At 43.9% G+C, this 23,875-nt stretch overlaps 2 protein-coding genes across 2 annotated transcripts in view; one reads left to right on the forward strand and one right to left on the reverse strand.

Moving 5' to 3' along the window:
- Positions 1-23,875, reverse strand: part of GRAMD1B (GRAM domain containing 1B) — a 441,187-nt gene that overhangs the window by 163,639 nt on the left and 253,673 nt on the right. The gene's annotated exons all lie outside the window — the stretch shown is intronic.
- CLMP (CXADR like cell adhesion molecule) overlaps positions 17,874-23,875 on the forward strand; it is a 45,635-nt gene continuing 39,633 nt past the window's right edge. The window contains exon 1 of the mRNA XM_081960601.1: positions 17,874-18,127. Within this exon, the coding sequence (XP_081816727.1) occupies positions 18,100-18,127 (28 nt within the window). The 5' untranslated portion in view covers positions 17,874-18,099. The remainder of the gene's footprint in view (positions 18,128-23,875) is intronic.

Below are 23,875 nucleotides of genomic sequence, written 5' to 3' on the forward strand. Positions count from 1 at the left end.
CTGAAATTATCAGGAGGGAGGGAAAACGAAAGGAAGGAAGGGAAAATGGAAGGGAGGGAAAAAGGAAGGGAGGGAGGAAGGAAGGAAGGAAGGAAGGAAGGAAGGAAGGAAGGAAGGAAGGAAGGAAGGAAGGAAGGAAGGAAGGAAGGAAGGAAGGAAGGAAAAATGGGAGGAAAATGGAAGGGAGGGAGGGAGGGAGAAGGAAGGGAGAGAGGGAAGGAGGGAGGGAGAAGGAAGGGAGGGAGGAAGGAAGGAAGAAAGGAAGGAAGGAAAAATGGGAGGTAAAATGGGAGGGAGGGAAAATGGAAGGGAGGGAGAGAGGGAGGGAGAAGGAAGGGAGGGAGAGAGGGAAGGAGAAGGAAGGGAGGGAGGGAGGAAGGAAGGAAAAATGGGAGGAAAAATGGGAGGACGGGAAAATGGAAGGGAGGGAGAGAGGGAGAAGGGAGGGAGGGAGGAAGGAAGGAAAAATGGAAGAGAGGGAGGGAAATGGAAGGGAGGGAGAGAGGGGGAGGGAGGGAGGAAGAAGGGAGGGAGGAAGAAGGGAGGGAGGAAGGAAAGAAGGAAGGAAGGAAGAAAAGTATTGCAATTAATGTTGCTATTTATAAAAAAATAAAAAGCGGGCTAATAGCTGTGAGAACAAGTGTACAATACAGTGTACAATAAAGGGATGTCAAATAAATAAACTGAATATCACATCTCCCCAGTGTTTTATCTTGAAAGGCATCTAAACTGCTGAATAAACAGAAGCATGAAATGTGTTCGCTTTCAGGCATGAGTTTATATTTACAGGCATTAATTCTGGGAATCGTGAACTAGAGATATACTTCGGAATAATTCCACTTGCTTTCTTAGGCGAACTTAATTGTCATTATCTCTCCCAGAGAGAAGGGGTAGCATTGCCAGATGGAAACTAAGAACCCTGAGCAGGGTTTAAGCCGTGGCAAACTATAATTCCCAGAATTCTTGATAAAAATTAAGCTTAGACACAATGGGAATTAGGAGCTTAGCCGGAGAAGCAAAACGACTTCTCTTATCGCCCTCTGCCTAACCTACAAAATCAAGTCTCAGCCACTTCTCTCAAAAATCTCAGCGGCTCCATCCTTCCCTGATTCCTACACCTCGATTTTTTTCCATCTGTAAGGCAGGTGACAGACAACCCTAATTTTGCACCAATCCTCCCTCTTCCCCCCCACCCCAGTGAGAGTCACATCTTCACCAAAACACACCCTCCTTCACACACATAATGTATGGGAATTATGAACTTCTAACACCTAGAGAGGCCCAACTTAGAGGTGTGGGAGGAGAGAGGAGATGTAAATTATTCATATGCTAGCATGTTGGGGGTTTTTTCCCCCCTTCATTCCTTTTGTGGCTGACTCGGAAAAATCACAGTTGGCTGCTTCGTTATCTGCAAGCAACCTGAAAGAATTTTAAGCAACCTAAAATCTCTGTGATGCGAGTGGGGGTTTTTTTTCTCCCTGTGGACAAACCAACATACCGTGGCCCTTAAGTACCACGTAAATAGAGGCTGGGTGAAACCAGGCTTAATAGCAGTAACTGTGAGAGGGATCTTGGAGTCTTAGTGGGCAACCACTTAAATATGAGGCAGCAGTGTGAGGCATCAACCAAAAAAGCCAATGCAGTCCTAAGTTGCATTAACAGAGGGATGCAATCAAGATCAAGGGAGGTGCTAACACCACTCCATAAAGCCTTAGTAAGACCACACCTAGAGTACTGCGTCCAGTTTTGGTCACCACACTCTTAAAAAAGAAGTTGAGACTCTAAAAAAAGGCAGAGAAGAGCATCCTACATGATTTTAGGGGACTGGAGGCTAAAACATATGATAAACGGTTGCAGGAACTGGTCATGGCTAGTCTAGTGAAGAGAAGGACCAGGGGAGACATGACAGCAATCTTCCAATATCTGAGGGGCTGCCCCAGAGAGTAGAGAGTCAAGTTATTCTTCAAGGGGCTGGTTTATTGGTCAGCTCCACAATTTAGGGCTTTCAGTTAGGACAGGTAAAGGAAAAAGGACGCTGCACTAGGAGGAGACTCTATGGTGGGGAAACCAGACTTCTGGTCGGCTCCAGAATTGAACGGGGGGCTTCTGGTTAGGACCTTTGTGGCTCTTTGAGTATTTAAGATTGCTGACCCCTGGTGTAGGGTCCCCTGCTTGGGCAGAGGGTGGGGTTGGACTAGATGACCTACAAGTCTGTTAATCTGTATTTGTATCTAAATCATGCAATATGAAGCTTCATTGAGTCTTTAAGAGAAGGAACGAATGAGAAAACACCCAAGTCAAAATCCTGGCTCTGTATGAACAAGCCATGACTCAAGCAACTACAATAACCAGATGGCAGGATAGTTTTTGTGAATCATGGGTAGGGACACCTGTGGAGGGTGGGGTCAAAAAAAAGCAAAGATGATCATCAACATCATGCAATCATCACCCTGCCTCTTTTTAAGTGAAAAGGATAGGGCTTTGATCAATGGCCTCTTTACACCTATTTCTTCAAACTTCATCTTCCTTCCCGTGTCCTCACCACTTTCTATAGAGGGACGATCAAGAGCATCCTGCCATATGCCATGACTCTCTGGCTTGGAAGCATTCCTGCTTCATACAGGAAGATGGAGCAGAGAGTGGTGAGGACAGCAAAAAAGATTATTGGTAGTTCACTTCCTTCTATCCAGACATGGCATATAAGCAATGCTTAAGCAGACTCCGAAGGATTGCCTGGGACACTACACATCCTCTTCACAACCTGTTTTCCTTGTTACCTTCTTGGAGAAGGCTTCGTGGTGTCCAAAGCAGAACATCTAGATTCAGTCACAGTTTTGATTCATATAGTATCAACCTTGTGAACTCTCAAGTTTCCTCTTTCCACTACGTATTCAAAATGGATGGATAGATGGATGGATGGATGGATGGATGGATGGATGGATGGATGGATGGATGGATGGGTAGATGGGTAGATGGGTAGATGGATAGATGGATAGATGGATAGATGGATAGATGGATAGATGGATAGATGGATAGATGGATAGATGGATAGATGGATAGATGGATAGATGGATAGATGGATGGATGGATGGATGGATGGATGGATGGATAGATGCATCCATGCATGGATAGGGGTAGGGGTAGGGGTAGGGGTAGGGGTAGGGATATACACTTTCTCTTGCAAACAGGCAACAGAATTTCATTTTAATGTGGGCCAGTGTAAAATGGCAATAAAGTTATCTTAGATTCAGGGCTAGATTACAAAGGAAAAATCAAGTGATTGAATGCCCTTTTCTAAACCATCATGAAAACAGAAGCATCTAACTAAAGACAAACTCTTGTAACAAAAACAACATCAGTTCTTCTCAAGTTCATTCAAAACATTTCAGATACTCAATTCAGATCATATTGCCTTAATGGAATAATTGGCGGGAAAGGGGCAGCATAAGCCAGCAGAAAATGAAATACAGTCATTAGTTTGCGCTCGATAAAGTGATTTTTCTGAACATTAATAAAGTAGCGAATACTCTTCCCTTGCGCAGACCACATTTGCTGGAGGCTTGCTGGGGAATGGAAGGCTTCGCGCTCACATGTTTCAGGCAAGTTGTTTAATTTTAACCCCAAACACAACGGTGCCGTGGGCCAAAGGAGCATATTTGCATCTTTCTTCCTTTTTTCAAAAAAAAAAAATCTGGGTTGTTTTGCTTCTTCTTTTTCTCTCTCTCTGCCCCCATAAAGGTCAGCAGTGAATAATTCAAAAGAAGTGGTGATATTATTCACTGAAGGAGAAACAGCAATGAGTTACACACCAGCAGAAATAAGCAGAGCCCTCGATGCATTGGCCTCTTTTGAAAAAGGGAGGATTGCAAAAGCTGCCCGACGGAGGTTTTCTTGAGGTGGTTAGGGACTGAAAGGATTAACCTGCTCTGTTCCTCTCCTTCCAGGACACAATCATCGGCTGAGAGGGGCAGCATGTCAGCCCTGGAATCCAACTTTAGCTTCGATCTTCAGGGCTGCCACATTTAGAGCTGTGGGGAAACGGGAGGGGGTTGGTTGGAGATATCTAGCCATAACAACATTCCTTTCTCTGGGAGTCAAGGACGTTCGGCCTGTACCTGGAGAGGCGTGGCTGGAGGACATCTCCGGTTGGGATGGTTAATTGATTGGGCCATGTGATGGACATGTGGGTACAGGGGAAGGAACTTTGACTTTCCTTTGCTGTTCTGACCTAGGCTTCCCAAAATCACGAATCCGACTCCTCATCCTAATAACACCCCTTTTAATTAGTTTAAAATGAAATCCTCTCCAGCAAAATCCCGGCTAACATTCTTTCAAGAGATTTTGCAACTACAAACCTTGATCAGGCTTGGAGAGCTGCCAGACCCATATCTTCCAAATGCCACGCTGTAGCAGACAATACTTGGCAAGAAGTCAGGAGCAGATCTTCACCCCGATAAATTGAACTAATTGTCTCCTGCAAACTCCCCTCCCCTTTCGCTCCTCTTCATTCCCTCTGGGAGGGGCCATTCACCATCCACCTGTGGCTTTACTCCCGAGTCAGCCCCTGTTCCTTAGCTGTTCTCCTGGCAACTCTGCGCACTGGGAACAGGCTCCAGCTGTTCTTCTGCCCCACTGCTGTCTGACTCCACCCCCTTATCCTTCCCCTTCTCCTCCTCCTCCCTCCTCCTCCTCTTCTTCTTCTTGTTCTTCTTCCTCTTCTCCTCCTCCTCCTTTCTCCTCTTCTCATTCTCCTCCTCCTTCCTTCCTCTTCCTCTTCTTCTTCTTCCTTCCCTTCCTCTTCTTCCTATTTCTTCTCTTTTTCTTCTAATTCTAATCCTCCTCCTTCCTCTTCCTCTTCTCCTCCTTCCTTCATTCCTGCCTTCCTTCTCCTCATCTTCTCTTTCTTCCTCTTCCTCCTCTTCCTTCTCTTTTTCTTTTTCTTCTAATTCTAATCCTCCTCTTTCCTTCCTTCCTCCTCCTCATCTTCTTCCCCTCCTCTTCTTCCTATTTCTTCTTTTTTCCCCTTCTAATTCTAATCCTTCTCCTCCTCCTCTCATGTGCAAACTTCATTTCAGCTTCTGTTTGGCCTTGGTGGGAAGAGCATGGTGAATTTGGCTTCATTCAGCTTCTCATTTCTTTTTGCAAAATATTCTTTAAAAGGGGACCTCCGGAGGCCATCTCTCTAAAAGCAGGGCCAGCAGCTGTGCCCTTCAGCCATGGCTGAAGGCGAAGGTAATTAAAAGTTATTTTATGCTGAGAGGTTACAAGCGTAGCAGACAAGACTCACATGGTTATCACTCTGCAATCTGTTCCTGGGGAATCTTGTGAATTCTCACAGTAACACGTTGTGACGACCTGTTTAAAGATCACTGAAAGATTTAAAAGCAAAAGGGGAAGAAGGGAAACATTTAACTAGGCAGGGATGGGGTAGGCTGGAGCAAAGGGGGAAGGAAGGAAAGGGGGAGGGTGGGAGAAAGGGAGGGAAGAGGGAAGGAAGGGAGTGAGAGAGGGAAAGCAGGAGCAAGTGAGAAAGAAATGGAGGAAGAGATGGAGAAAGGGAGGGAGGAGGGAGGGAGAAAGGGAGGAGAGGGAGGAGGAAGGGAGGGAAGGGAGAGAGAGGGAGGGTGGGAGGGAAGGAAAGGAGGGAGGAAAATAGATAAGACGAAGGAAGGGAGGGAGGGAAGGAGGAGAGGGAGAGAGTGTGGGAGGAGGGAGGAAAGGAAAGGAGGGAAGGAGGGAGAGAAGGGAGGGAGGGAAGGAAGGAAAGGAGGGAAGGTGGGAGAGAGGGAGAGAAGGGAGAGAGTGAGGGAGGGAAGGGAAGGAGGGAGGGATGAAGGAAAAGAGGTAAGTGAAGGAAGGAAGGAAGGAGGGAGGGAGGGAGGGAGGGAGGGAGGAAGGAAGAGGAATCTACATTTTCAAGTCCAAACGTGGAAAATATGCTGGGAATAAACAGGTTCAAATATTGCTATTTCAGCTCAATTAAAACCTTTCTGCCTCCTCACTGGTTCTGAACATCAGGGTGCCAACAGATCCTGCCTTAGTGGCATTTATATTTTATGCAAGCGAAAGGAAAGTACATTCCATGCCTCTAGATTATTCTTAGCCCCCAAGCATGCATTTAGGGGTCTCCTGCATAATAAATTGACTCCACGCTTCCCTAAAGAGAAAACACTGATTTTATTCTTTCCATAACAGAAGTGCAAACGTTTTGCCTCCTTCGGCGTGATGATCTGATATAAATTCTCCAGATCCTTCCTGACTTTTCAGCAAGCTGATTTTATGAAAGTCTTTCAAACTGAATGAACTTTATTAAAACTCACAAACTTTCATTCAAACATATTGAGATGAACCAAAATGATCTGATTCAGAATTTCTTTTCAATACGCTTGTTTTTTTCGAAGAAAGGAAACGAACATGGAAGCCGGGAGCCATAATTTATTTTAAATACATTCATTTGCTCTGAGTGGACACATAAAAATGTGGGTTTCTCTCCAGATACAATCCAAGATGGAGCTACTGTGATACTCCACATACCCCAGCAATATTAATTCCAAAATGGGGACTATTGTTTGTTATTATTAGTAATAGCCCTCTCTAAGCGGTTTACAGAGTCAGCACATTTGCCCGTAACAATTGGGGTCCTTATTTTACCCACCTCGGAAGGATGGAAGGCTGAGTCAAGTTGAGCCAGTCAGAATCGAACTGCTGGCAGTGGGCAGATTTAACCTGCAAAACTGCATTCTAACCATTGTAAAGGGAAGGAAGGAAGGAAGGAAGGAAGGAAGGAAGGAAGGAAGGAAGGAAGGAAGGAAGGAAGGAAGGAAGGAAGATAGCAATAGCACTTAGGCTTATATACAGTTTCAGAGTGCTTTTACAGCCCTCTCTAAGCGGCTTACAGAGTCAACATCTTTTCCCCAACAGACTCCTCATTTTACCCACTTCAGAAGGATGGAAGGCTGAGTCAATCTTGACCCTGGTGGTGATTCGAACTGCCAAATTGCAGGCAGTCAACAGAAGTAGCCTGCAGTACTGCATTCTAAACACTGTGTCACCGAGGCTCATCTTTATTATTAATAATATTTCCCTGAAAAGTAGCTCAAAACTAATTTCGGTCTAGAATGCTTATAGTTGAAGAACCGTCACTGACTTGAGTGTTTATTCCAAGAATAAAGTCCAATTAGTTTTCATTTAACAACTGCAATTGGAACTGGCAATTTGTTTATCAAGTGAAGCGGCAGCTAAGTGAAACTGCTACTCTGCTTAGCATTTGATTTCAGTTTCCTTTGCTTTACAGATCTGCAAGGGTCATAAATGTGAGGACTGTTGAGAAAGTTACTTTTTCATTCCCATCGTAACTGCAAATGGTCGATGTATGAAGTAGTCACTAAACAAGGACTACTTGAATAAACATTTGGATAGGTGAATGTTCATATCTTTCGAGTCCAGAATAGTATCGTCCGAGAACAAAGAACCTCTTTTAAAATATATGTGATTTCTCCTCCTAAGTAGATTTTTTTTAAATTATTTTCTTGGATGTAGGCAATCTGTCAATGGTTTGATGTAATGATGGGAGATGTAGAAGTTACTCTTCTGTAAGAATATCATTTCCTACATGAGTGGCTGCAAAGCGAATACTCTTAATGTTTTTCCATCAAGAAGTATTTGGAACTAGCCGATATACCGGTGTTGTCCGGGTATTTATTTATAGGGGGGGAATGTCTGGACCAAATGTAAATTCTAATTTTGGGTTTTTCCCCTTATCAGAGGGAGCCCCGTTGTGGAGTACTGTGAAGCTGTTACCATGGCAACTCCACTGCGCTGCCCAGTACAAGCCTTTTTATGGCAGTACAGTAGAATCCATTTTAAGGCACAACAGGATGTATCTTAACAGGTCACACACTGTGAGGGGTTTTAGAGGTGCCTTACCCCCATAGTATTTGTTTCCAGAGAGTATGTCCTCTGTGTACCAAGTTTGGTTGAAATTGCTCGAGGCGTTCCAGAGTTATGCTGAAACATACACACGCACGCACGCACACAAGTTTATATATAGATATAGATAGCTCTACTCCTATTTCATGTCAAGCAATGTAAAGGGTTAATTAATATTTGTTTTGAAAAGAGGAATTAAGTTTTGGGACAAGCTTAAGGTGTCACAATGGCAACCTAATAAAAAAAATATAACAAACCATATCTCTTTGTCTGACAGATTCAAAATAAAGCTTTCATTGTCTATCACATCTGACTGACCTGCCGTTTTGGAACGATGTGACTTTCTCCGTTGTGGCAATATGGCTTGGCTTCCTTTTAAGTAGAAGGCTTCATGTCTCTATCAGCCGAAGTTTAGAGAAGCATTTAGAAAAGTTGCAAAAGTCTTGACACTCGACACTCGGGTTCTGCTGGGGATGCAAAACGTCCCCGGTGTCTTCCATTTTTAATATCAGAGTCAAGCTAGTGGAAGAGATCAGTGTCAAATCAAGTCATTTGGAAGTAGAACTCACAAAGGCTCTGTCTTTCCTGCCAGGCGAAAACAAAGAATGGTCCTTACGATAGACAAATGGACACACCGTCCAATCGCACTGGGTGATGGAAGACGCAGCTGAAGGAGTGGCGGCAAATATTGGTAGGACCACCATAGCTTCCCAAGGAAGAGGCAGTACATTCCAGAGGAGACCCTCAAGACAAGAGACTGTGCAGTCCTGAAGTAGATTAGTGCTGTGGCTCTCCAGAAGCCAGCATATTCGGACAGTGAGGAGGTTGGGGAGGAACATGGGCCAGCCCTGGAGCCTGGGGAAGGCTCTGATGAGGGCTCTGTGTCAGAGGCAGAGAGGGAGGTAGAGCCATATGTCAGTTGTCAGCTGCCTTCAGAGTCAGACATCAGTAAGGCAGAAGAACAGCTGGAGCCTGTTCCCAGTGTGCGCATGTACAGAGTTGCCAGACGAAGGGAACAGCTAAAGAACAGGGGTCGACTTGGGAGTAAGGCCACAGGTGGACAATGAATGGCCCCTCCCAGAGGAGATAAAAGAGGACTGAAAGGGGAGTGGCATTTGCAGGAGACAATTTGTTCGCCTAATTGGTTCCTGACTCCCTGAGACTCTTTCCCAAGTTCTGCAGATATCGGCCTGGCAGCTCTCCAAGCCAAATAAGGTCTGTGACCATAAATCCTCCTTCGAAAGTCTTTGCTAGCTGTGAATGAGCGGAATTCACAATAAATTAATAAAAGGGGTTTTTGCCAGGACAAGAAGTTTGTTTTATGCTCTTGGGAAGCCTTGGTCAGAACAATTACTACTGCTTTTTTAAAGCCTTAGTAAGGCCACACTTCGAATGCTGCATCTAGTTTTGGTCACCACATTACAAAGAAGATGTTGAAACTTTGGAAAAAGTGCAAAGAAGAGCAACTAAGATGATTAAAGGGCTGGAGACTAAACCATATGAAGAAGGTTGCAGGATTTGGGTTTGGCTAGTCTACAGAAAGGGAGGGCTGGGTGGGGGACAGGATAGCAGTATTCCAATATTTGAGGGGAACTGATGGAACAGAAGTTGCCTTCAGAAGTTGTGGGAGCCTCATCCCTGGTAGCTTTCAAGAAGAGATTGGACTGCCATCTTTCAGAAATGGTGTAGGGTCTCCTGCTTGGGTGGGGAGTTGGACTAGATGACTTACAAGGTCCCTTCCAACTCTGTTAATCTCTCTCTCTCTCTCTCTCTCTCTCTTTCTCCCTCTCTCTTGCTCCCTTTCTTAATCTCTCTTTCTTTATCTCCCCCTCTCTCGCGCGCATGCACAGAGAGAGAGAGCGAGAGAGAGAGAGAGAAAGAGAAAGAGAGAAAGAGAGAGAGAGAGATTAACAGAGTTGGAACAGACATATTTCAAAGAAAATAAATGAGACTATATCACATTGCATGATTGAGAAGGTGGGGAAAGTAATTGTAATAAACAGAAACAGGATTTTACACAGGTCCTTCTCCTTTGCCGGTTTCAGCCCACATTCAATATAAAAAAAGAGACGGCTGGGCTGAAAAATCTCATTTCTCCCTTAAAACAGGAGATTTATTCAAAATCTCAGGAAGGGAAAGTTTCCAAGCTGTAATGGAAAAGTTGTAAGCCTCCAGCTGTTGCTCAGTTACAGCTGGCATCTGCTTCAGGCAGCCTGACTAATGTTGAATGGAGATGCTCAGGAAGGCACTCAATTTCACAATCCTTCAAAGTCTCCTCTTCTTTTTCTTCTTTTCTTCTTGTTCGGCAGGTTGCAGCGTGAGTGATATAATTCAGAACAGCTCATTAATGGAGAAGCTTTGCATTTGGCTGCTGTCACAAAGGCGGCGCTTCAAACTAATCTGTCTTCCCACGGCAGCGCTTACCTCTTTTAAAGAATAAAAGGCGATCTGTGTCATGGCCCGGAGCTAAAACTCAAGAGACGCCACTTTCCTACCTCACTGCAAAATTTTCTCGCTTCTCAAACACTTTCATTAAATGCTCTGGCCTGTTGCTAGAACCTTAATCAGCCAGGATGTCTTGTATTCGAACATTGGAATGGAATGGAATGGAATGGAATGGAATAGAATAGAATAGAATAGAATAGAATAGAATAGAATAGAATAGAATAGAATAGAATAGAATAGAGCAGAGCAGAGCAGAGCAGAGCAGAGCAAATTAGAGAAAATGAATGGAATGGAATGGAATGGAATGGAATGGAATGGAATGGAATGGAAGAGAAGAGAAGAGAAGAGAAGAGAAGAGAAGAGAAGAGAAGAGAAGAGAAGAGATAAAATTAATAGAATAGAATAGAATAGAATAGAATAGAATAGAACAAATTAGAGAAAATGAATGGAATGGAATGGAATGGAATGGAATGGAATGGAATGGAAGTGAAGAGAAGAGAAGAGAAGAGAAGAGAAGAGAAGAGAAGAGAAGAGAAGAGAAGAGAAGAGAGAAAATTAATGGAATAGAATAGAATAGAATAGAATAGAATAGAATAGAATAGAATAGAACAAATTAGAGAAAATGAATGGAATGGAATGGAATGGAATAGAATAGAATAGAATAGAATAGAACAAATTAGAGAAAATGAATGGAATAGAATAGAATAGAATAGAATAGAACAAAACAAATTAGAGAAAATGAATGGAATAGAATAGAATAGAATAGAATAGAATAGAACAAATTAGAGAAAATGAATGGAACGGAATGGAATAGAATATATAGTTCCATTTGTGTGGCACAGTCAGCACTTGCACAAATGAAGCTGGGTGTACGCATCCTCCTGTCCACTGTTTCCACGGCCCAATTCTGAACAGGTCCCTGGCCTGTGTAAACCATACACCCCAGAAAAGAGTATTTTTGTACCCCAGATCCTAAGTATTGACATTCTAGGTATTCACCTACAAGGATGATGCCGTCTCATTTGGACTTCACTGTGAGGAGGACGAAGAAATAATGAGTATCTCTTGCACGCAAATAACATTATAGTTACTCCTCACACAAAGCAACCCCTTGGAAATGAAGATTTACTTTACAAAACCTTTTTTTTTTCCAATGCAGTTTTTTTCTTCTTCTGTCAATTGGAGGGAAGGGATTGTTTCACCTCAGCTAAGAATAGATGATGCTGTTGAGAACGAAGGAATTAACATGAGGTGTAAAGATGATTGCTGAAGTGAAACTCATTCAAGCCTCTTCTTTCTTCTTTCGTTCCTTTCTTTCTTAAAGTGAACAGGGAGCTTAAAAAGAAGGGGGGGAAGAGAAACTCTTCAAAGCAAGACATTTTTCAGAGCGGGACATCCAATTCTAAGGATTTTTCCTTGTGTTCCTTTCTTTGAAGCGCTTTATATAATCCCTTCCCCCCACACCAGTGGTGGGTTCCTACTGGTTCAGACTGGTTTGGCAGAACCAGTAGTGGTTTGGCAGCCTGGGCTGCTGGAACCGGCAGCGACCCAGGCCTGCCACGCTCTCGAACCGGTTCTCGTACGGCAGCGCCATCTTGTTTTTTGTTTCTGCGCATGTGCAGAAAAATTTTCATTGCATAAATTTAATTTGGTTTTTCATTTTTTAACATTTTGGGCATGCGCAGACCTATTTAGGTGCAAATGTGCGCAAAATAGCGGGCGAGTGCAAAATTGCAAGTGCGCGTGTAAAATTGCAAGCATGCACGTGCAAAATTGTGAGCGTCCATACACAGAATTGTGAGTGCAAGCGCGCAAGCGCAAAATTGCACACACATCATGTTCATCCAAGGGGGGCATTAGTTCTCTTGACCAAAGAAATGGATGTTGTATTGCAATGTATACATTATAAAAAAGATGATGAGACTCTAGAAAGAGTGCAGAGAAGAGCAACCAGGATGATTAGGGGACTGGAAGCTGAAACATATGATGGACGGTTGCAGGAACTGGGCATGGCTAGTCTAGTGAAACTTGGACTGCAAGGCAATCAAACCGGTTAGTCCTAGAGGAGATCAACCCTGACTGCTCTTTAGAAGGCCAGATCCTGAAGAGGAAACTCAAGTACTTTGGCCACCTAATGAGAAGGAAGGACTCCCTGGAGAAGAGCCTCATGCTGGGAAAGACTGAGGGCAAAAGAAGAAGGGGAGGGCAGAGAAGAAGGTGGCTGGATGGAGTCACTGAAGCAGCCAGCGTGAGCTCAAATGGACTCCAGAGGATGGTAGAGGACAGGAAGGTCTGGAGGAAAGTTGTCCATGGGGTGACAATGGGTTGGACATGAGTTCTCTACTAACAACAAGCCTGGGAAGAGGCTGGCTGGGGAATTCTGGGAGTTGAAGTCCACAAGTCTTAAAGTTCCCAAGTTTGGACACCCCTGACTTATGGTTTATGTCCAGCAGAGGGGCTTGACGATTTTTCTACATGCTCCCGCAGGCATGACCCTTCTGCGTCAAACTTTGCAGCCTCCCCTTGGCCACGTGATCAAAATCCAGGCACTGTCTCCTATTTACGATGGTTGCAATGTCCCCATTGGTCACGTGATCCACTTTGGCGACCTTCTGACAAGCCCATGGCGAAAACAGATTCGTTTAACCACCCCGTGACTAACTTTACAAACCGCAATGGTTCACTTAACAACCCTGGCAAGAAAAACGGGATAGAATTCACTCAACAAATGTCTCACTCAGCAACAGGGATTAGGGGCTTGACTGTGGCCGTACGTCGAGGACTCCCTGTCCATGGTAGAGTTGGAACTGGTAGAGTTTCCTTACGGAGCACTGTAGCTCGATGATGGGGAATAGGGACTCACAATCTCACACTCATGTAGATACCCCTTGCTCTGACCGAGGCTTCCCCAAAAAGCACGAAGCACATTCCTGGTCCAGATAAAACCCCTTTTATTAAACGAATGTGAATTCCTCTCATTCACATTCAGCCAAGGCCTGGCAAACAGTCGTTCAAAGGTGAAGTTATGACTACAGACCTAATCTAGCTTGGAAATCTGCCATGTAAATATTTTCCAAATATGGTGCTGTGCAAGGAAAGACTGGGCACAGAGTCTCTGAGATTCATGGACAGATCTTCACACTCCTGAAACGCATTGTTTCCTGCAAAAGTCCACTCCCCTTTCGCTCCTCTTTTATGTCCTGTGGGAAGGGCCATTCACTTTCCACCTGTGGCTTTACTCCCAAGTCGACCCTCATTTCTGAGTTGTTCTTTTCTTCTGGAAGCTCTGCGCATGCGCACACTGGGAACAGGCTCCAGCTGTTCCTCTGCCTCACTGCTGTCTAGGTCCGTAGGCACCTGATCACTGCCAGACGGCCTCAGATGCGTCTCTGCCTCCGATACAGAACCCTCGTCTGAGCCTTCCCCAGCCTCCAGGACTGGCCCATGTTCCTCCCCAACCTCCTCACTGTCTGATCCACCCCTACACTTAATTTAAGGAAGATCTTTCACGAACCGTAATGCTTCTGCAGCTGCTAAGCATTGATACATATTTCATCTCCCGCCCTGAAGTTCTTGGTGCATGCAGATATTTAAAGGAATTCCCCACCCATTCACACACACACACCCCTCCATCTCTCTTCCTGGAGGGTCCTTTAACGCTTCCCAAAGAGACACTTAGCTGAAAGGGAAGCGCAACCTTTTAAAGCACCAGATCTCTCCCGTTTCATCAATCATTCGGCACAGGGGAAGGGATAACGCTGCCAGTGTTAATTTCATCAGACCGGAAGCTCACTCCCTTTGGGGGTTTCTGCAAAAAAAAAAAAACCCAACAACCCTCATTTTTTTCTTCTTCTTTACCATGACAGAAATTGCCTACAACGGAGTGTTCTGGAAAAAGGCGAGGGAAATGAGGGCAGCTGGTAGATAGCCAAAGCTGACATCTCTGGGTGTTTGATTATATGTGAATGCCTTTGGAAGGAAGAAGAAAGAGTCAAGAAATGGGTAGATTTGGAACAGAAGGTTTATGACACTGCTCAAGGATATGAGTTACTATTGTTGTCTGTTCGCAACCGTGTGAAGTTCTGTAGCCGGGGTTAGCCATCCTACGCATTGGGTTCTCCCCAAGAAATGTGGATGATGTAGTATTTCAGGGTTCCAAGTAGTACCCCCAATGAAAGAAGACTCCAAGGCTTGAGGTTCCTCAAAGCTCCATTTTATTAGAGATGTCCTATTGGCACATCTGGGAAAACCCGAATCTGAAAGCTTCCATGTTTTCCCCACCCAGATGAAAGTTCAAGTCCCTGCCCAGCACCCACATGGTCCAATCAGGCACCATCCCAACTGGAGATTCCTCCCAGTCACACCCCTCCAGGTGCAGGGCAAGTTGTCCTTGACTCTCTGAGAAAGGAATGTTATTTTGACTATATATCTCCCATACTCCATATAATTCCCCCTCCTGTTTTCCCAGAGCTTTAAGTGTGTCAGGCCACACTATTAGAGCAAGACTAATGGATCAAGCAATGGCACAATTAGCAAGATGAAACTTTTAAGGATGGATTTCTTCTATAACTAACGGATGAGAAAATGTCGAGTAAGGACAAAATAAGTTCTTTGCAAGTACTTCTTTCCTTGTACCTCATGAAGGACATTATTTTCTACATAACGTTGGGGAAAATTTGGACTCCCCCCCCCCAAAAAAAGCTCACTTTACTCACTTTCTTAAGCAATATTTAGGCCCACAATGAAACTCTTTGGATGGTGCAAGTCACTGCAAGCACTCCCCCCCAAAAAAATGTCTAGGGCAAAAGTTGAAAAGGAAAAATGATACATGGAAGCATTGGGCGTGGCCTGGCAGGATACGTCCAGTTGGAACCCTTTGAGCTCTATTCATGCAAGGACTGAATCAACATTCTTAAGAAAAGAAAAATATAAAGGATATACGGTATCAAAAGCAAACACTCCAGCACCATTCAAAATTAACTGAATGAACCTTGGAGACACCACGTCGAATTTCTGCCTTACATGAACTGCTCAGGATTTCAAGGGACACTGGAGGGAGCAGAGCTTCCTTCAGCTCCTGACACGTTGATTCTATGAAAGCCATGAAGCATTTGGGGAGCATTGATGACAGAGCTGGAAGTTTCATCCGTCGAAGCCTTAATGCGGCACGACACGCTTGGTGTTTCTAGAATCCGAGGGAGGGGGAGGGATGCAACGCACGTTTTTTTCCCTCCATGGATTTGTCGCATACCTGGAAAAATCCAGCCACAGTTCTTTTGCATGTTTGAACTGTTCCACTTAGCAAGAGTAAACGTTGCAAATGAAAGCAAAATTCATTTGTTAAATTAAAAGGCCGAGATTTTTTTTTTTTTTTAGGAAGAGTTAAAGATTTCCTACTAGAGTGCTGAATTTGGGTGGATTCCTTTTTTTTTAAATAGTTTGAATTGAACATTTTTATCTTTAAAAAACAGAAAGAAAACACACACGTACAAAAAGAAAAAAAACATCAAACATAACAATATAAAATAGTTATACAGACTTCTGTATTGGCATTCATGTTTAGCCTTTGTAGTTCTCCATTCTACATTGACCTGATAGCAATGTTCCAATATCTCAGGGGTTGCCACAAAGAAGAGGGGGTCAAGCTGTTCTCCAAGGCACCTGAGGGCAGGACAAGAAGCAATGGGTGAAAACTAATCAAGGAGAGAAGCAACTTAGAACTAAGGAGAAATTTCGTGACAGTGAGAACAATGAATCAGTGGAACAACTTGCCTCCAGAAGTTGTGAATGCCCCAACACTGGAAGCTTTGAAGAAGAGACTGGACAACCATTTGTCTGAAGTGGTGCTACAAAGGTCGTAACTGTGAAAAAAACGGTCGTACGTCACTTTTCTCCCAGCTTCCCTTTCCTTGCACATACAGCAGACCTAAAACGAGCCCCTGCGGTGGTGGGTTCCTACTGGTTCAGACCGGTTCGGCTGAACTGGTAGTGGTTTGGTGGCCTGGGTCGCTGGAACCGGCAGTGACCCAGGCCAGCCACGCCCCCAAACCGGTTTCCCGTCGGCAGCACCACCTTGTTTTTCAGTTCTGCACATGCGCAGAACAATTTTAATTGCACTGTGCATGCGTGCACAGCAAGCATCAACCTCTGGCTGGCCCTGCCCCTGCCTGCCTGCCTGCCCGCCTGCTCACCGCTTGCCTCGCCCAGTCACTCCTCAGATCGCTTTCCCGGCATAGCAACTTGTGTGGCTCCTCGCTTGCGTTGACCACACAGTCTCTGTGGCTTGCCTGCCTTCCCACGCGGTGCCTGCAGCCCAACTGAGCGGCCCTGGTCGCCTACCTGCCTGCTACAAAGAGAGCCAGCTCCATCCATTACAGGCAGTAGACGGATGCAACTGGCATCCTTTAGTTAGTTAGGTCAATATATTTGGCCCAGCTAGATGGCAGCATCGAGCAGTTTGGCTGATCTTAAAACCTATAGAGGTTGGGACCTCTATGGGTATATAAGGATGGAAGACCACCAGGTGATGGGCTAGAATGGGGGAAGCTGAAAAAATATAGTAGGAGGAGGCAACCATAAGTCTCCTGTACTGCTACCAAGAAAACTACTCAGGGCAGGCTTTACGTCCTTCCAAATGAAAGGAAAACCACACCGCCCTTCATTTTTTGGCAACTGTGCCATCACAATTCAACAGTTCAATCCAACTGCTCCAGGGGCGAAGCAGGGGAAGAGGGGAGGGGAGGGGGTTTCGCAGGGAGCTTGAAGTTGCTACCATGAGTCATCCCCGCAGTCAACATTTTTATTTCGAAGGCCATGTTTCTCTCAGTTTATTTTTTTTTTTAAAAAAAAGCGGATGCTTCGTTTCTCCTTTGCAAGCGGAATGAGGATGCTTCTCCTCGTTTAATCTCTTTAACCGCTTTTGACACGAGGAAAGCCTTTTTACTTGCCCCCCCCTTCCACACTCCCCCAGAAGGTTGGGCTGTCGAATGGCCAGGAGTAAGGAGCAGCTCATTGCACACCCAACCTTCTCCCCCTTAATCCTGGTGGTGGGTAGGGAGGGGCCTTCCCCCACCACTTGCACACACAGCCATGTGGTGAAACTTGCAGGCTGAGATTTCTCTCTCTCTCTCTCTGCTTCTCCCCACCCCGCCACCCCCTTCTCTTTTCTCCTCTTCTTTCTAGACATGCCAAATTACTCTGGCAGTTCTAGATTTGTCTCTCGGCTGCGCTGCTGCCTCTGACTTTCCCCTTCCAGATGTTGACAGGCTCCAAACTGAATCGGCAGCTCGAGAGGCACAACGGCTCTTCTGCTCCTCTCTGCATGGAAACTGAAAGGGGGATGAACGGCAGGAGGGCAGAAGAAACACACAAAAAAGCCAAGTTGGATATTTTTCCGGCGCACGGAGGCAATTACCCACAGCACATTCCAGAGGCGCTGCTTTGAATTTTGAGCAGGTCTGCTTGTCAGTGTTCCTGAGTGGGAAGAAGTGAGGAGGAAAGAAGAAGAGGAAGAAGGAGGAGGAGGAGGAGGAGGAGGAGGAGGAGGAGGAGGAGGAGGAGGAGGAGGAGGAGGAGAAGAAGAAGAAGAAGAAGAAGAAGAAGAAGAAGAAGAAGAAGAAGAAGAAGAAGAAGAAGAAGAAGAAGAAGAAGAAGAAGAAGAAGAAGAAGAAGAAGAAGAAGAAGAAGAAGAAGAAGAAAGGACTGTCTCACACACAGAGAGGCGGAATGTCTGTGCTTTTCATCCTCTTCCTAGGTAAGTTGGAGAATTTGATTTTTGTCCTTAATTTAATTCGGGAAGGCAGCCTAAAGTTACCCAATGCTACCATAAGATGCAAGGGAAGGGCACTCTGGGAGGGGAAACTGTTGGCATTAAAGTTTGCAAGAAGCTCATCTGCTTTCAATTGCTTGTTCTTTTACGATCCTCAAACGTTTAATGCGAGCATTAAAAAGTTAAAACCCCACTTTTCTTATCCCAGCCATTCCAGGCGTAAAGCTCTCTTTTCCAAAAGATTTGTGGGTAGGTTTTGCATGGTGGTTGTGGTTGTTTTTACACCAGAATCTGTTAACCAGGTTAACTATTTTGTAAAGGGTCTTTCCTTGCCTTTCTCGAAGGCACGTATAACACGGAAAGGGTGTTTAGCAGGGGGGAGGGGGGTGTTTTAAAAAATCAACATATTGAACTTATTTGTCTTTTTTGCAAACCTGAAACAAAGAATTTCTTGTTTTACGGCTGGAGGCGAATTTATTTAACTTTTTTGGAGAAGGGCGATTTTTTGCGCAGGAGTTATTTTTGCCTGTTTTAAAGGAGCGCATTGTTTCCAAGTGATACTGTGGAGAGAGAGAAAAAAGAAATCTAAATGAGAAACAGATGTGTCAAAGTGCCAGTTGGAAAGAGGTCCTGGGGAGGTGGGGGAGAGAGGATGATTGAAGGAAGGGGGATGAGAGGCAAAAGAGGGAACCCGAAACCCCAAAATGTCGACCAAAGAGGAAGAGAGGATGGTACAGAGGAGAGATGGAAGATAAAGAGAGTGATATATTATTTTTTAAAAATGGTTTCACGGACAGGAAAACAAAGGTTGCTTTAGAATCCAGAGAAGGGGAAAAAATGGCTCCTTGATGTGTAAAATCCATTCAGTTATGAAAGTGTGGCTGCTTCGTTTTCCATTTCAGGCACAGTGGGGTCATCTAGACCACCCTTAATCAACCCTGAAGGACTGGACTTATTTTATGGAAGATTGCACCCGTGCTTAAATTCATGGGGCTTTGAAGGGTGCCACTTTAGCTAGATAGGGCCCACCGTGGTTCATCAAGAAGCAAAAGAGAGAATAGCCAGATAGGAAGCAGCCAAATTTGACTCTGTGACAAAGGTTGTGAGCACAAAATAAGAAGCAGATGCCTTGCGGAGAGCAACATCTGCCAAATAATGCAAGACGAATCATCATTTAACACAAGCCAGCAATAAATAAAACGGTTCCTTCTGGTGCAGTTCTGATAGAAAGCATCACATCCACCAGTTATCCACCAAAGAAGGTTATACAAAATGGAGGAGAGAGGAGGAGACCAGGGGGGGGGGGGAGATGGAGACAATGATTAAGGAAGGTAGACTGGAGTAAAAGTCAACTGCTCACTGGTTGTGTGAGGTAATTAGCTGCTGTCGCTTTCAGACCTCTTTCGAAAGATACGCTCTCCTGAGGTATGTTATGTGGAGAATGAGCTCTTCCTTCTGTCCTTCTTACTACATTGGGCTGACAAGCAGGCAGCTCTACACACACATACACACACACACACACACACACACACACACACACAAATAAAACCCATGGATTCGGGCCTCAGAAGGGCTGCCAAATCCCGCTCTTTTCCACCTCAGACACATTAGAATTGACTCGATGAAAGACTCGCCATCTCCCTTAGGAGGAAAGCTAAGGGAAAGAGCACGTACAATTAAAGTCCTTGGAGCTTTTTTTGATAGGCACGGGGAAAAAATGATTGCAGAAGGTTGATACTCTACAAAGGATGAAGTAGATGGGTACCAGATCGTCGTCAGAAAGGATAACAACAGAGAATGAAGCTGGAAGCTAAAAAACATGTAAAGAACGGTTGCAGGAACTGGGTATGTCTAGTTTGATGAAAAGAAGGACTAGGGGAGACATGATAGCATCTTCCAATATCTCAAGGGTTGCCACAAAGAAGAGGGAGTCAAGCTATTCTCCAAAGCACCAGAAGGCAGGACAAGAAGCAATGGGTGGAAACTAATCAAGGAGAGAAGCAACTTAGAACTAAGGAGAATTTTCCTGATAGTGAGAACAATGAATCAGTGGAACAACTTACCTCCAGAAGTTGTGAATGCTCCAACATTGGAAGTTTTGAAGAAGAGATTGGACAACCATTTGTCTGAAGTGGTATAGGGTTTCCTTTCTGAGCAAGGGGCTGGACTAGAAGACCTCCAAGGTCCCTTCCAACTCTCTTATTCTGCCTGCCTGCCTGCCTGCCTGCCTTCCTTCCTTCCTTCCTTCCTTCCTTCCTTCCTTCCTTCCCCATTACTGGAAGTTTTTAAGAAGAGATTGGACAACCATTCATTTGAAATGGTATACGGTTTTCTGCCTGAGCAGGGGGTTGGACTAAAAGACCTCCAAGGTCCTTCCAACTCTATTATTCTGTTAAGCATGCAGGACACTCTAATTCATTAGCCTTTCCTAATTCTTCCAATCATCTGTGACCCAGTCTTTCATCTTTGCCAGTTCCAAATTTGGGGTCTCGTCTATAAGGAAAGAATCCCAGAGGCAAGAAAACGACATTGGACCAAATCTAGGGTGGAAACACAAGTAGAAACTTACTCCTTAAGATAAAACTATATTTAGCACCACAAAGAAACCAGCCATAACTTTTCTTGCAGAAAAGGCAGGTGAATGAAATAAACAGATTTAGGAAAGGATCCAAACGTCTTAATGAAGCAACCAAAGATCTTCAAGTCCTATTCTTAGGATTTTCGGAGGTGTTTGGTTGGCGACTGAAGGAAGGAAGCTGCCAGCCTAACCATATGATCTTTTGAACTGTATCTTGCATTTACAATTCTTCCATTCTTTCTCATCTTGTAATAATTTCAATCAAGGGTTTCAGATTATTTCTTCTCCTTCTCCTTCTTCTCCTTCCTCTTCTCCTCCTCCTCCTTCTCCTCCTCCTCCTTCTTCTTTCTCTTCTTCCTCTTTCTCCTCCTCCTCCTTGTCCTCCTCCTCATTCTTCTTCCTCCTCCTCCTTCTTTCTCATCCTCTTCTTTCACTTCCCCCCCTCCTCCTCCTCCTCCTCCTCCTCCTCCTCCTCCTCCTCCTCCTCCTCCTCCTCCTCCTCCTCCTCCTCCTTCTTGTCATCTTGTTCCCGTAAACAAGAACCAAGAAACTAAGCAATGCCCAAAGAATCACAATCTTCTGAAATTGCCAGAAGTCAGTCCATTAACATCTGGGTCTACAAATCAGATGTATTAATATAAAGATACCTAATCTATGACCTGATATGACAGTTGAGCGTATTTTATCTCTTTCTCCTATGGTTTTTAATTGGTAGAATGCTTCTATCAATACGTATCAGATACACTAGCAATGTTATTTTTGAGGTGCAGGAGCCAGTGAGTGTTTTCACTTCATGGCTGATGCTGTGTTGCAATATTGTCATGGATGGCTTATTTTCGGGGGAGGGCTTATTTAGTGCATGCTGTCAAAAGCTCGATTGGGCTTATTATCCAGGGAGGTCTTATTTTCAGGGCAACAGGGTATATTGCACTACTTTTTTTAATAAAAAGGTTTTTTTTATTTTTCCCGTTCACATTCATTCACAAATATACATTCTTATAATTGCTATTAACATTTATCTATTCATCATTAATCTTCAGCATTGTTTTCTTACAAATATATAGAATACAGTTTGGGTCACTTTCTTGCCACCCTGTGCCTCCATCTTATTTTGCAACAACCTTGCTCCTTCCATCTTCTCAACCTCCCTTCTCTGCCTTCTTCTTTCCTCTTCTCCTTCCTCCTTTCTTCTTCCCCTCTCTTCCCCCCCCCTCCTCCTCTCTTCTCCTCCTTCTTACCCTCTCTCCTACTCTTAATAGGGTATATTGCACTACTAATGGTCTGTGGAAAGATATCACAATTGGATTTCAGTTGGCACATAAACGAAGCCCAACTTGAGAAAAAGTAAACAGAGATTTCATTCCTTGGCTGTTTCTTCTTAGTCGGGAAGAACTTCATGGGTGGGGGAGGCATTCTTTCATCCAAGCCAGATGTATGAGACATATTCTGCTGCTGTAATATAACCCACACTGCCCAGGATGTCTCTTTTTTTATTTTTGAAAGAATGTTAATGGCTAGAGAAAAGTTTCACGCAGAACAAAATTCTACGCTAGAGCAAGGAAGCAGAGCACTGAAATGGTCTTTGTCCCACCAAGGAAAATATTGGCAGGAGAGTTGAAATGTATAGTCAAATATTCCTTCTCCCCACCCCTTTCTGACCCAAAAGCTTTTTTTTTAAAGATATGCTTTCAGCCTTGGAGGCAAATCGCTTTGTGACTGGTTTAAATCTAGAGGGTGGGGAACGGGGAGTGAGGGGTGGGATGGGGCTTGGAGAAGGGGAAATGTTAATTAAACTGCACGCTAAAGCTGCAAATCCCAGTGACTGTCATCCTGAATGATTTCCAGTGCCTTTCCAATTATTTTCCTATCACTATTCCAGAGACAAGAAAGAAAGAGGCTCTGAATTTCTCCAACGTGAGGCTGTAGTTGTTGGGGTATTTTCTCCCTGGAGCAAAAAGTAAAGGGGGATAATCAGAAGTAAATCTTGTCATTGACTGTATCTAGGATGACTCCGAGCAAGGTCAATCAAAGGAGAGTAAACTAGAAGGATATAATGATCCAAGGGCTGGGCCTGGACTCTGTTGTGTGAAGCCATCCCTCGTAGTAAAATCTTTAGCTTTAGCAACCCTCAATTTTGCAATTCAGATTAGATTAGAACAGAACAGAGTAGGAAACAGAACAAATAGAAAACAGAAAACAGAAGAGGAGAGCAGAGCAGAGCATAGAATTCTATTTTGCAATTCAGATTAGAACAGAGCAGAACAGAACAGAACAGAGTAGGAAACAGAACAGAACAAATAGAAAACAGAAAACAGAAGAGCAGAGCAGAACATAGAATTCTATTTTGCAATTCAGATTAGAATTAGAGTTAGAATTAGAATTAGAAACAGAGTAGAGTAGAGTAGAGTAGAGTAGAGTAGAATAGAATAGAATAGAATAGAATAGAATAGAATAGAATAGAATAGAATAGAATAGAATAGAATAGAATAGAATAGAATAGAATTCTTTATTGGCCAAGTGTCAAGGAATTCTTCTTTGGTGCATAAGCTCTCATTGTACATAAAAGCTTTAAGTGATAAATCATGATCATAGTCATCATAAAACGTATATATATATACACACACACATACATATACATATACATATACATATACACATACACATACACATACACATATACATATAAATTTATACGTTTATTTATTCATTTATAAATCTTGCAATTTAGATTGTAAGAAATGACAGCCTCACTCTCTTCCTTTAATCATGGGTTCATACATTATTATATTAATTAAAACTTCCATAACACAGGAAGATAATTAATACGGAGGAACAAAGTACAGTTTAAACTTGAGAACAGACCAAAGACATCCCTCCCTTCCTTGGATGAGTCAAATCCTTATATATCAAACTCTGGAAAAAATGAGCATAATGAGATTTTGAAGATAACAGTCTTTTTCAGATGGTCTTTCTTGCACAACTACCTTGCACAACTTGCACTGTTATTTCCCAAAACTTGCACATATCAATTTTGGGGTGAATTCTTGTCATTCTAAACCACATAACTCTTTCAGCAAAACTAACTTGACGAATAGATCACAGCTTCTGCTTACACAACTTCTCGAAGCTGGGCAAATGTACCGAGGAGGGTGGGA

The sequence above is a fragment of the Natrix helvetica genome, assembly GCF_964273705.1.
Source record: "Natrix helvetica genome assembly, chromosome: 8".
NCBI classification, from domain to species: domain Eukaryota; kingdom Metazoa; phylum Chordata; class Lepidosauria; order Squamata; family Natricidae; genus Natrix; species Natrix helvetica.